At 50.8% G+C, this 14,065-nt stretch overlaps 1 protein-coding gene and 1 long non-coding RNA gene across 6 annotated transcripts in view; one reads left to right on the top strand and one right to left on the bottom strand.

Moving 5' to 3' along the window:
• The window catches only part of FAM178B (family with sequence similarity 178 member B), a 111,901-nt gene that overhangs the window by 77,556 nt on the left and 20,280 nt on the right, over positions 1-14,065 (bottom strand). For all 5 annotated transcript variants that reach the window (XM_063789568.1, XM_063789571.1, XM_063789570.1 and 2 more), the window contains exon 6: positions 8,194-8,346. In XM_063789568.1, the coding sequence (XP_063645638.1) occupies positions 8,194-8,346 (153 nt within the window). The remainder of the gene's footprint in view (positions 1-8,193; positions 8,347-14,065) is intronic.
• LOC134807870 (uncharacterized) lies at positions 177-1,714 on the top strand. Its single transcript, XR_010149323.1, has 3 exons — positions 177-467; positions 702-746; positions 900-1,714. It is a non-coding gene; the product is annotated as an uncharacterized LOC134807870 (long non-coding RNA).

Below are 14,065 nucleotides of genomic sequence, written 5' to 3'. Positions count from 1 at the left end.
CACAGGGGAAAGTGGAATATTTGCCAAGGGTGTGGAAAGGTGAGGAGTGAGGCCAGGAGTGGGTGTCTTAGCCTCGGGTTCCTCCAGCTGCAAGGGGCGGGCACGATTACCCCTGCGAGGCCAGCGTCTCGCGATCTGGTTACACAGGGCGTTTCTGCTCTGCCTTATGTTTTTCAGATACAAAGGGGACACCTGAGAAGACCGGAAAATAACAGAAAGGGGCCCGGGATGAAGACATTCTGGGAAGGAAATACCAAACAAGAGTTCCATAGAGGATTCTTCAGAAACCATGTGAGCTGCAAGTGTCCCAGATTCCAGGGATGGGGGCGTGCTCAGACCAGCCACGCGGCTGTGGCCGTGACCGTGTGCCCATTCACACCACCCCCTCGGGCCTCTTCCTCCTAACAGGAGCTCTCAAAATCGGCGCTGGTGTGGAGATGAGCCCTGCCTTGGGGACCACTGACCCGGTAGATCACCTTGACCTACAAGATTCCAGATCTTTGCAAAATGAGTTGTTGAAATGTTTCGAATGGTTGTAGGGCCTCTGGTAGAAGGTGCTTCAGAAGTCATTTTATAGGGGGTTGGCTGGACTTTGTCACCGTTCCTGAGCTCCTGGTCATCCCCAGAGAGCCTGGGTTTGGGGTAGGATTCTCCTACGTCCTGCGCATTTTGTGACCACCATCTTTGCTTGCTCTCTCTAGACCACGTCCCAAAGATAATTAACATGGATTCCAGGAAATGAAAACGTAAGTCACATTTGTTCTTCTTTTTAATGGCCCAAATGCATGCAAAGAACATTTCAGAAAGTACTTAACGTTGCCACCCTATATAAAAAGTTTTTCAGTCAGCCCAACCTCCTCCTTCTCCTTTAAAAAGGACATCATTCTTTAATCTGCCAGGAACAGAATGCTACAAAACAAAGATTATCCTCTGAGCCAAGCTGCTGTCTCTCTGAGAATGTCCAGGCAATTTACAAATTGCATGTTTTTTCTCTAAGTCATTTAAGTTCAGAGGAGAAAGCAGCTTTGTTCCTGTGGTTGTGAAGTTTACCACCCTGAAATAGACCTTCGTTTGTACATACAAACACACGTGCACCCCAGGACTGCTGGCATGCTCCATTCTATCCACGTGCCCGGTCACATGGAGACTTTCATGGACTGACCCCAACAAGACGCATGGTTCAAGAACATGCACAGCAGCCCGAACGCAGACAATACCCATGTAAACAATGTCTGGAGGACCTTGCAAGTTGGCAGAACCCCGACAAAGGCCATGTGGTGAGGAGGCTGGCGCTTCAGGGACTCTGAGGAGACGCTGGCTCTGGCATTCTGCTGGAGGGGGCACCCCGCCAGTTTCTTAGTGGGAGAATTGATTGTACAAGGCCCTGTTGGCTCAGATCAACATATTTCTAACTGCTGCTCCAAGGGAGAGACCCCACAGTTGCAACATCTCCCTTCTGCTACGTGGGCTTTGCAGTTTCTGCCAGAGAAATGATTGATTGGCCTCTGAGTTCATTGCTGCTGAGAAGATTTTGTCTATGGGACCAGGAGCAAGAGAAAGCCAGAAAGGACATAGTCCTGCTCTGCCCTAGGGTGACTGGCTTTCAAGGAATTCTGTGTTTAGGGTTAGAGGCAAGGACTCCCCTCTGCAGGCCGAGTGCACGCTCGGCGGGAAGGGAGTGCTGCTTCTCCTTGGCTCAGCCACAAGCCCTTCCACGCCCTTCAGGTTATCACAGGGTGACCTCAAGCTTGGCTGCTGGGCAGGGAATGGGCCTTGTGCACAGACAATGCCTTGACTCTGGGGAAAGGAGGAGGATCCCAACAGCAGCACCTGGGCTGGGAAGCCTGGAGGAAAAGGGAAAAAGGAAAGGGGGTGGGAGGTGTGTGCAGTGAAAGCTCAAACGCCTTGGGTGACAGAATTGGCTGTTGTCAGAGTCACGTCCCCACATCAAGAACACGGATGCTGGGTCCAAGGGGGTGCCTCTGTCCACGGCCAAGCCAATGCTGAGGTCCGAAGTTATCCTGAGAATGTTGGAGGGCCCTGGAGGGAGAGACAGAGGGACAGAGCCTCCATCGGCAGCAGATACCACGCAGGCCTGGCTGAGTGGGAAGCCCCCAGCTGTCAGCCCTGAAGATCCCATGAAGGGAGGTTCCCATCGGAGTCCTCAGCTGTGATTGGAGATGAGGAGGGAGCTGCTAATCCCCAGCCATGACAGCAATGACAGTGGGCAGGTGTCTGCCTCCACCCTCGCCGCCCACTGGAGCAGAAGGAAGCGAGGGAAGGACATCAGCTACAACGGGGAAACCCGCAAAACCAGTGACAGCAAATGGGGGCAGCTGGGCTCAGCACACGGACCTTCCTAAGCAGAGCTCTGACCAGCTTCATCTTGGAATTTCTGTTCCTTATCACACCCAAGGGAAGATTCTTCCCGCCTCAACCTCCTCATTTATTTTATGGGCAGCAGTCCCAGAGGGCAAGGTCTCTAAATGCCTTTAGAATCCCAAGTGATGGCTGAAGGATAAACACCAAGTGTAGTTATTTATACGTATCAGCTCCTGGGCCTTTGCCAAGTTACTCAAATCAGTCTGAATAAAATGCCTAAATACAATAGAAACCAATAGCAACCAAAGCGTTCACCTATGGCCTTTTGCTTTCTCTTTCTTTGTTTAAACATAAGAGAGGCCAGATGCAGTGGCTCATGTCTATAATCTCAGAACTTTGGAAGGCCCAGGCAGGAGGATAGCTTGAGGCCAGGAATTTGAGACCAGCCTAGGCAACACAGTGAGACCCTGTCTCTAAAAAAAAATACAAAACTTAGCTGAGCATGGTAGTGCACACCTGTGGTCCCAACTACTTGGGAGGCCGAGGCAAGAGGACCTCTTGAGCCGGGAGTTGGAGGCTGCAGTGAGCTGTGGTCGTACTACTGCACTCCAGCATGGGCAGCAGAGCATGGGCCTGACTAAAAACAAGAAAAAAATGAAATAAAAATAAGTGAGTGTTGGCCGGGCATCGTGGCTCATGCCTGTAATCCCAGCACTTTGGGAGGCCAAGGCGGGTGGATCACCTGCCTTCTGAGGTCAGAAGTTCAAGACCAGCCTGGTCAACATGGTGAAACCCCATCTCTACTAAATATACAAAAATTAGCCACGCAAGGCCCGGCGCGGTGGCTCACGCCTGTAATCCCAGCACTTTGGGAGGCCAAGGTGGGAAGATCATGAGGTCAGGAGATCGAGACCATCCTGGCTAACACTGTGAAACCCCGTCTCTACTAAAAAATACAAAAAATTAGCCGGGTGTGGTGGTGGGCACCTGTAGGCCCAGCTACTTGGGAGGCTAAGGCAGGAGAATGGCGTGAACCCGGGAGGCGGAGCTTGCAGTGAGCCAAGATTGTGCCACTGCACTCCAGCCTGGGAGACAGAGCAAGACTCCGTCTCAAAAAAAAAAGAAAAAAAAATTAGCCGTGCGTGGTGGTGGGCGCCTGTAATCCCAGCTACTCAGGAGGCTGAGGCAGGAGAATTGCTTGAACCTGGGAGGCAGAGGTTGCAGTGAGCTGAGATTGCCCCATTGTACTCCAGCCTGGGCAAGAAGAGCGAAACTTCGTTCCAAAAATAAATAAATAAATAAGCGAGTGTTACCACAGGCAGAAACTCAGGGATCCCATAATGGTCCTGCTTGCTACCTCTGCTTGCTCTTTATTTTGGGGGGCAGATGCAGCCAGCTGGAAGGTTCAGCCCTCTCCACACTTCAGAACTGCTGGATTTATTGCACCTGGGCTTCAACCCTGGCCTCTTCCTCCAGGAAGAGAAGCTAGTGGCAAAACAAGAGGCGGGGCTGCTGGGCCTCCGGGAGAAGCTGAGCCTCATCCACCTCCTTCTTCCCCTGCCTGCTGGATATTCATTGAGGAACGGCCTGGCCCATGCATCGGGCTTGTGGAAAGCACGCTGGTCCTCGCACCAACAGTGGCAGATGCACCCAGAGGACAAACGCACACCCCAATGTCCTTGCAAATACTGTGGGGGGCCTATGACTAACTGAGCAGGGCAGACAAACTCCACCCTTCCAACTTCCGCCCCCGAGTGAGATGTGGGCTTTGGTCCTGACACTTTTCCATGCAGGAGCATTGGATTTCCTTTTGAATTACTGTCAAGGGTGGAGGAAAAAAGTTCAGCTCCTGTAATCAGCTGGTATCAGCTTCCGTCATAATGACATGTGACTGTGGTGGCAGGGGACTGACCCTGGGATGCACAGCTAGCTTGGTGATGGATGAGCGGGTCATCTGGACCACATGCACTCCCAAGGCAGGCTCCCCGGGAAGAGGGTTCTTGCACATAAACCTGGATAGGTCCAACAGGACAGCCGCTGGGACGCAGACGCCAAGCCCACCCAAGCTCGCTCTGCAGTCTGAAACAAACTGCTTAATTTGTGCTATTGCCTACTTTGTTCAGAGGGAAGAAAGATATTTTCCCTCTTTCACAGAAAGGTAAGGAGAAGTGAATCTATTTCAAGAGTTGATTTTTTAAAAAATGGCATTTACTTTCCTCTCTTCTAATGATAAAAATGATACACGTTCACTGTAGAAAGTTAGGAATATAAAGGTGGTATAACGAGAAAAATGAAAACCTAGCTGTCAGCTCCCACAGCATGAACTTTCTCCCACCCAAGTACTAACCAGGCCGGGCCCTCCTCAGCCTCTGAGATGAGAGAACATCCAGCATGTTCAGGGTGGCATGGCCACAGACCACAGCAGCAACTTTGTGTATGGAATTGGACTGACAGCTTTTTATTTATTATTATTTTTTGAGACAGGGTCTCACTCTGTTGCCCAGGCTGGAGTGCACTGGCATGATCACGGCTCACTGCAGCCTCAACCTCCCTAGGCTCAAGCAATTGTCCCTTCTCAGCCTGCTGAGTAGCTGGGACCACAGGTGTGCTATCACCCATGGCTCATTTTTTTTTGCATTTTTTTGGGTTGAGACGGGGTTTCTCCATGTTGGCCAGGCTGCTCTAGAACTCCTGAGCTCAAGCGATCCTCCCAAAGTGCTGGGATTACAGGCATGAGCCACCATGCCCCGGCTGACTGCTTCTTAAGAGATCCCCTTGTCACCCACCTCCATGGCCATGTTTCTGGCTGAATATGGTAAGGTTATTATTGAATGACTGACTAGTGTTTTCCCACTCTTATGTCTGGCCTTGAAGTCCTTGGCACAAGGAGGAAATGAAAGATGACCCAGGGCTAAATGGTGACCTCCAGGAAGTGGGCCTCGCCACTGCCCGGCAGAGGTCCCAGGACTGAGCCCGAGTCACACAGCGGGCATTCCCTCCAGAAAGCCCAAAGCCGATTCCCAAGACTGCAGATCTGAGGCACTGGCAACACCCTCTCTACTGAGCCTCATTAGCATATCTGAGGGAGGAGGGTCTGAAACCCTCACTCCAGGGAAGCTGGGCAGCCACCTGGCCCCATTTGGCAGGCCTGCTCTGATCCCAGGTCACCGCTCCACGGGCCATCTCATCTGTCAAACACTTCCTGCACGCCATCCACTCTAGGACAGAAAACCCGCTGTCGGCACAAACTCCAAGGCCGAAGCAGCCCAGGAAGACGCCTTCCTTTCTCCGCTGTTCACCTCAGTTCCTGCCCAGACATTCTTTGGCTCTCTCCTTTCTCCAGCTCTTTCTTCTTTTCACCATCTATCTCTTTATTAAATACCTTTCCAACATGGTGATGTGAACCCTTACTAATGTTCTTACACTCAGACCCAATAACCCCACACTGCAGCTATGAACACATTTTAGACCTCCAGACAAATACTCCCCAATATTCCCCGCCGTATTATTTATAATAAAGGAAGGTTGGAAAAAACTTTTATGTTCAAAAAATGAGAAAATGGTTAAATATGTTAGGGCATCAATGTAATAAAGTATTAGTTCATTATTAACATTTTATCATCTAATTGGAATGTTTGGACATTGTTCAGATTCTGATTTGAAGAATTTTTTTTTTTTTTTTTTTTGAGATGGGAGTCTTGCTCTGTCACCTAGGCTGGAGTGCAGTGGCACGATCTCAGCTCACTGCAAGCTCCGCCTCCCGGATTCACACCTATTCTCCTGCCACAGCCTCCTGAGTAGCTGGGACTACAGGCGCCCGCTACCACGCCCGGCTAATTTTTTTGTATTTTTAGTAGAGACGGGGTATCACCGTGTTAGCCAGGATGGTCTCGATCTCCTGACCTCATGATCCGCCCGCCTCGGCCTCCCAAAGTGCTGGGGTTACAGGCGTGAGCCACCGCGTCCGGCCTGAATAATCTATTAAAGACATCTAAAGAAAATTGAAGGCCAGGCGCAGTGGCTCACATCTGTAATCCCAGCACTTTGGGAGGCTGAGGCAGGAGAATCACTTGAGCCCCGGAGTTCAAGACCAACCTGGGCAACATGGCGAGACCCCCATCTCTACAAAAAAATACAAAAATTAACCTAGAGCGGTGGCACACACCTGTAAACCCAGCCACTCAGCAGGCTGAGGTGGGAGAATCGCTTCAGTCAGGGAGGCGGTTGCAGTGAGCCGAGATGGCGCCACTGCACTCCAGCCTGGGCGACAGAGTGAGACTCCATCTCAAAATACTAAAAAAAAAAAAAAAAAAAAAAAAAAAAAAAGAAAATTGAAATCTGAGCACTAACTGATATTAGCACTATTAAGAAATTATTATTTCTTCAGGTATGATAGTAATATCGAAGTTATGTCTAAAAATAGAGTCTTATGTTTTAGAGACACAAACTGAAGTATTTGTAGATTAAATTTTCTGTGTCTGAGGATTTGCTTAAAAGTATTCCTGAGGTGGCTGGACACGGTGGCTCATGCCTGTAATCCCAGCACTTTGGGAGGCCGAGGTGGGCAGATCACAAGATCAGGAGTTCGAGACCAGCCTGACCAACATGGTGAAACCCCGTCTCTACTAAAAATACAAAAATTAGCCAGGCGTGGTGGCAGGTGCCTGTAGTCCCAGCTACTCAGGAGGCTGAGGCATGAGAATCGCTTGAACCCGGGAGGCGGAGGTTGCAGTGAGCCGCGATCACGCCACTGCACTCCAGCCTGGGTGACAGAGCGAGACTCAGTTTTGAAAAAAAAAAAAAAAAAAAAGTAATCCTGCAATAATGGTGTTGGTGGGCAGAGGTTGAGAGGAAACAAGATTGGCTTTGAGTTGATCCTTGTTGAAAGTGAGTGATGGGTGTGTGGAGGGACGTTATATGGTTCTCTATACTTTGATATGTGTTTGTTAACTTTCCACGATAAAAACTTTTAAAGGAAGCATATCAGAATGTTAACAGTAATCTTTATATCATACAATAAGATGGACTTGGAATTCATGAAATAAACATAAGCCCTGTATAACTGGAAAAGAGAGCAAGACTCTGGCATTCAAGTCCTAAGGTGGCTGAAGAGACCACAGCAGCAGCTCCACCTCTGTGCTCCTCACCAGGTGGGCAAGGACAGCCCCTTCTCCACCGCCCTGGCCTCCAGCCCCACAGGGCACCAGCCTGTGTGAGCACCCGGCAGACGCCGCTGCACTGAACCCTGAGGACTTTCTTTCCTCTTCTTCTTGGATATATTAGCTCATAATTCCAAGTGTTGGATAAGGTTGTGGTAAATCTTTTAAAAATTCTCTCGAAAAGCAATATAGTCAATGGTTACGTGATAATGATCATGAATTTACTCCCAAAAAGAATAAGACAGCTGTTGTATCGTTAGAGCATGTGCCTGCAGCTGGGGACACGCTTTTCAGTGTCTGCATCACACACACACTGAAGTGCCTCCAACAAGTAGGTGGAAGGGCCCATCACGTGCCCTCGATGGCCCAGGAAGGGGCCAGTGCTGACGGAGACACAGCCCCAAGGCACTCATGGTGAGTCTGCTGTTCTGTGACACTGGGGTGTAGGGGAGGGAAAAGCAACATGAACCTGTAAATGCACAACTGGCTATCTGCTATAATGTGGGAATTTTTTAATTATGTGCAACAAAATTAGTAAATGAAATACTGTAAGTAGACAATGTCACCTATATCTCTAAAAACTGACACATTCAAATTGGCCTGATCACCTCTTCGAACTTCCCCCTTTGGGGTGGCCCTTATCCCTGGACTCCAGGAGGGAGGGGTCCTGGACAGGCTGCGCCACCCCCTCACCCCTCCTCCCCACACTTACCTGAGGAACAGCCCTTCCAGGTGGCTGCGTGGCTTCAGGAGTGAGGAGTCCAGGATGCATGGCAGGGGGTGACACCTGGGCAGAAACACAGTCTCACCTGGATGGACCGGCGGGATGGTCTGCAGGGACACTGAGTACTTTTCCACCAGCATCCTGGCAAGGCAAGGGGCAGGAGGGCCGGGCATCAGCAGATGCACCTCGGCCTGAGGCATGGCCATTGGCCCAGGGAAGGATAGAGGGGGCCACGGGCTCCCTGCCTTGCAGTCCTTGCGGCAAACCAAGGGGACAGCGCCACCTGCTGATGGACGAAGAGCCCACCTAGGCATGCAGGAGCCCTTCAGTCTCCCATCAATAAGGCCTATCCCTTGCTCAGGGCACCAGTCCAGCAGCCAGAAGACCCAACCCCACCCACTGGATCTGTCAGGTCAGACTTCCACTGCACACCTACAATGCCAGGTACGGAGGGTGAGTCAGGAATGGACCACCCAGGAAGGGCATAAACAAATCACGGCAATCCCCTCTGGCGAGTGGACAGAGAGGCCTACAGGGCGGCTCCATAAGGGCCCAGGAGAGGAGCGCTGGGTGCAGCCAGGGTCGGGGATGGCATCCTGGGAGGGGCAGGAAGGCTGGCAAGCAGGTGGCATGGGCGTGGGCGGAAGCAGGAGGGTCTTGAGCCCATATGAAGGAGCCTGAATTCTCTCTCAGGGCCAGCAGTCCTCAAGCTCCAGGGCTCTGAGGACCACCCAGACAGCTGCTGCAATGCAGATCCTGGGCCCGGTCCGGCCCAGAGAGTCTGATTTAGTGGATGGGAGCTGGCCCCATGGACAAAGAAGGGACGAGGAGAAGGGATACATTTCAACAGTATCGGAGAGAGGTGAAAACTGTCAGGACTTAATGACCCATTGAAATGAGGATGGGGAAAAGGGAGGCAGCGAAGATGTTTCCCCAGAATGAGCTAAATCTACATAAAGAAGGACTGGCAACGTGGCTGAGCCCAGTAAGTTCTTGGGTGAAAACAGCAGCAGAGGGTGTGTGTGTGTGTGTGTACACACACACAAGCCTACACACATATGCACGGACACAGACATGCTCAGACACGTGCAACGCCCACCCCCAGCATATGACATATCTCACTACAACTGAGGGTCATCCCAGGGAGCAGAATCAGAGGGAAGGGAGAGGAAAAGAGGGCAACTTCCTCTTTACTTCATATAACTATGTTCTGCTTGATTTTATAGCAATATAACACAAATTTAACAACAGGAACAATAAAACAAAACAAGCTCTGGACACTGCCTCTCTTCCTCTAATCAGGAGACGGCCCATTCCCTGGTTTCCGGCTAGGCCCACTGTTTGGGACAGCAAACCCAGGGGCGGAACAGCCCAGGGGCCCCCTTAGGATCTGGACATGAGCAACTGGCACTGGGTGTGGTGTGGCGTCGCCTGCAGCCCACCAACCTAGCACACGGAACCTGTCTCACTTTCTGGCCAAGTGACCCAAGGTACGGCCCTGACCCACATCACAGGGTGGTCCTGAGAATGAAATGGCACAACAAATGGGAACGATGCTGCAGACCCGGGAGGACTCTGACCCTGCGGGCTTCAGGAAGCATCTCACCAAACCACCACACAAACGGTAAAACAATTTCCTGTTTGGTTCATGTCTTTGCCATTAGTTTTGTATCTATTGCTTAAATTGTTTTTTAGTTTGAAAAAATGAACAAATTATTAAAAGCCTAGGCCAGGTGCGGTGGCTCAGCACTATGGGAGGCTGAGGTGGGTGGATCACCTGAGGTCGGGAGTTCAAGACCAGCCTGGCCAACATGGTGAAACCCCGTCTCTACTAAAAATACAAAAATTAGCTGGGCATGGTAGCCGGCACCTGTAATCCCAGCTACTTGGGAGGCTGAGGCAGGTGAATTGCTTGAATCTGGGAGGTGGAGGTTGCGGTAAGCCGAGATTGCACCGCTGCACTCCTGCCTGGGTGACAGAGCAAGACTCCGTCTCAAAAGGAAAAAAATAGAAAAGGGAGGCTGAGGCAGGAGAATTGCTTGAACCTGGGAGGTAGAGGTTGCAGTGAACCAAGACTGTGCCATTGCACTCCAGCCCTGGCAACAGTGCAAGACTTCGTCTCAAAAAAAAAAAAAAAAAAAAAAGAAAGAAAAAAAAGCCTATAAGAACTAGGCTAATCTATAAAGGGGTCCTGTCCCTGTCCCTAAAACCATCTTTTAAAGGGACTTCTGTGATGCTGGCTGTAATGTATGTGCATTATTAAGAGTCCTGAGGCGACTCTTATACATCTAATTGGGGATTTCCTGTGCAGCCTAGAGCTGAGAATAAAGGATGATGTTGTGGTTTAAATATCTGCCTCTGCCCCAGGCTCAGCACACACGCAAGGTCTTTTAACTTTAAGAAATGGAGAATTGAGGATGTCACCCATTCAAGATGCAAGCCGATTGTTAGAGCATGCACAGATGCTTGCTCGGGACTGTCAGGGGTCCTTTCTGTGACGGGCAGTTGTGGCAATTAGATGACGCCTTGTCTGGCAGGCAGTGGTCAGCCCCCACCCTAAGCATCCCTTCCTGACCTGCACCCCCTTCCCTGGCCCTATTCAGGGATGAAGAGGCTGCTGGCTTTGTACACTGGTGAATGACTTTTGTAAAGCAGAAAGCTGAACAGTCCCATCCAAATGATCCCACATCAAAACCACCACCTCAAAGTGGCTGTTGTCAAAGAGGCTTTCTCAAAGCACCACTGGAAAATGTCATGCGCCCAGCAAATTACCAGTGTTTTCAAAGCCAGGACTACCTTCTGCGTTAAGCTGGTTGCACAGATAACTTCCTTTCTGTGAGGAGTTTCAAAACATCCAAGCCATGACTTCCGGAATGCTGGAGGTACTCGGTAGAAAGATACAGAGCTGGAAGAATTACTCTTGCTGCAGAGATTTTTAAAAAGGTTTTAAAAGGTTTGATTCCATGGCTATGTAGCTAGTGAGTGGAGAACCTGGAAACCAAATCCATGCACCTCAGCTCAGAAAGAAAGTTGCTTTCATCAAATATAATGCTGCCAAAGTGCTCTTGCCGAGGAAGGCCTTTGGCCCTAAACACGCTAATTAAATTCAGTCTACATTCCCCACCACGCCCATCCACATGCTTCCTCCAACATCAGACAGGAAGCAGCACCTGCCTCGTGGGAGTCCATGTGGGACGTCACGGACGGCTGCCTTTCCCTGGAACTCTGGGCAGTATGTGAGGAGCTCTCTTTGTCCACCTGGGACGGCTGCTCAAATCCCAACACTTTCCTAAACTTTCACAGTAAAAACTGGCACCAGTCAGGAGGCAGGGGTCCTTCTAATTTGGGCCAGGCAAAGTACAGCCTGCAGGCCGAGTCCTGTGTGGGGCCTGTTTCTGCAACAAGGGCTCACTGCAGCACAGCCATGCGCCTTCATTCACCCAGTATCTGCAGGAGCCTCCTGCTGCAGCAGCAGAGTTGACAGAGACCGCCTGGTCCTCAAGGCCTAAAATATTTGCTATTTACAAACTTTTCACAAAGTTTGCTGATCCTTGATTTAGTCAAGAGATGATTATCAGGCTGGGCACGGTGGCTCACGCCTGTAATCCCAGCACTTGGGGAGGCTGAGGCAGGCAGATTGCTTGAGCCCTGGTGCCCAGGTGTTCAAGACCAGCCTGGCCAATGTGGCAAAATCTTGTCTCTACTAAAAATATAAAAATTAGCCAGGTGTGGTGGCCCACACCTGTAGTCCCAGCTTCTCGGGAGGCTGAAGCATGAGAATTGTTTGAACCTGGGAGGCGGAGGTTGCAGTGAGCCAAGATAACTCCAGCCTGGGCGACAGAGTGAGACTCCATCTTGGGGGAAAAATAAAATAAAAGAGAGAGATGATTATCAGAAAAACTTCAAAAAAAAAAAAGGTAAATGGCCAGCCCAGGTGTGACTCATAACTATCTCTGGGCACCCATGTAATGTGGGGATCCTAAAAGCAGGCCACATCCCTCCACCAGGAAGTCTGTGTGTTATCACTCAACAGGCCTTTAAAGAGTGAATGCAGAATGCTAACCTAGGGTGTGCAACAGAACTTCGCCCATGTGGTGCTTAGACCAGCACTAAATAATACCTCGGCCAGGCTCACAGAAGCAGCAAGGCCCAGGTGGCAGAGGAGCCGGGGTGTATTGCCTGACCCACCCTGGCCACACAGCTGGGGCCACCTCCTCCCCTGCAGCCCAATGCACATGTTCTTCAAGTTTCCCCTCCAGCCTCCCTAGCATTGATTCCCCGCTCTCTTGGTCACTACCATTGGCCTACAGACGTGCTGTTACTCTCTCTATCAAAGAAAGAGAAACAGAAAAGCCAGAAAGAAACCACCCCACTGATCTGACCCCACTTCCCTTTTCAGCTACTGCCCATTCTTCTCCTTCGTCCCTTCTTGTTCTTCCAGGAGCCCACTCCAGTCAGGTTAGCCTCCAGCAGAGCTGCTCCTGTGCAGGGCACTGTGACCTCTAAATCATACGTCAATCATTCCCACTCTGGGCCAGCAGCCTGGCACCCAGGCATCTGGCTTCCCTGCAACCTGCTCCATCTCCTTTGCCATCTCCTCCTTGTGGCTGCCAAATGCTGTGGGCTCCATGCCCTTGGGCCCCTGCTGTTCTCTCTCCCCAGGTGATCATCTGGTTTGGTGGCTTTATTTATTATTTACTTTTATTTTTGAGACGGAGTCTCGCTCTGTCGCCCAGGCTGGAGTGAGGTGGTACGATCTCGGCTCACTGCAACCTCCACCTCCCGGGTTCAAGTGATTCTCCTGCTTCAGCCTCCTGAGTAGCTGGGATTACAGGTACGCGTCACCACGCCCAGCTAATTTTTGTATTTTTAGTAGAGACAGGGTTCAGGGTTTCACCATGTTGGCCAGGCTGGTCTCAAAACTCCTTGGCTCAAGTGATTCATCTGCTTCAGCCTCCCAAAGCGCTGGGATTACAAGATGAGAGCCACCATGCTCTGCCCCGGTTTTGTGGCTTTAAATGTCATACGTACACAGTGACTCCCAAGCTTGCCTCTCCAAGTAGCCTCCCTGATCTTGCCCCAGGATGCCCCAAATGAACCCTTGATTCCAAGCCCACCCTACCCGCAGCATGTAGCGCAGTCACTCAGTCTCCCCCCATTTTTTTTTTTTTTTAAGAGATAAGGTCTTGCTGTGTCACCCAGGCTGTGGTGCAGTGGTGTGATCACAGCTCACTGCGGCCTCAACCTCCCCGGCTCAAGTGATCCTCCTATCTCAGCCTCCCAAGTAGCTGGAACTACGGGCATGTGCCAACATATCTGTGTACTTTTAAAAAATGTTTTAGGACAGACAAGCTCTCCCTATGTTGCCGGGGCTGGTCTTAAAACTCCTGGGCCCAAGCAATCCTCCTGCCTTGGACTCCCAAAGTGTTGCAATTACAGGCATGAGCCACCGTGCCCAGCCTCCCCCAATTTATTTAAAGATAACTCCAACCTTCCAGTTGCTCAGACCTAAGCTCCGGGGGTCCCTTTTGAGTCCTCTCTTTCTCCTAGACCTTCCATCCATTTGTCAGCAAATCCTGTCACTTCTACCCTGAAAATACACCCAGAATTTGCCCACTCCTCAGTGTCCACCCCATCCTCAAGCACCGTCATTACTTTTGGATTCCTGCCAAGGCCTCCTCTGCTCCTGGTCCCCTCCCTCCTGCCCTGGCCTCCACACCTAACTGGTCTATCCTCAACACAGCGGCCAGAGGGTCCTATGCAGACATGTGTCCAATTAACTCAGAGGAAAGCCTCCAAGAGCCAGTGCCTGCCCCTGGCCTCCCTCACCTCCTATCCCCCACCAGCCCCCTCCTCCAGG

Source organism: Pan troglodytes, chromosome 12, assembly GCF_028858775.2.
Source record: "Pan troglodytes isolate AG18354 chromosome 12, NHGRI_mPanTro3-v2.0_pri, whole genome shotgun sequence".
Lineage (NCBI taxonomy): Eukaryota > Metazoa > Chordata > Mammalia > Primates > Hominidae > Pan > Pan troglodytes.
Note: the sequence above shows the minus strand (reverse complement) of the source record. Positions and strands in the feature narration are given on the sequence as shown.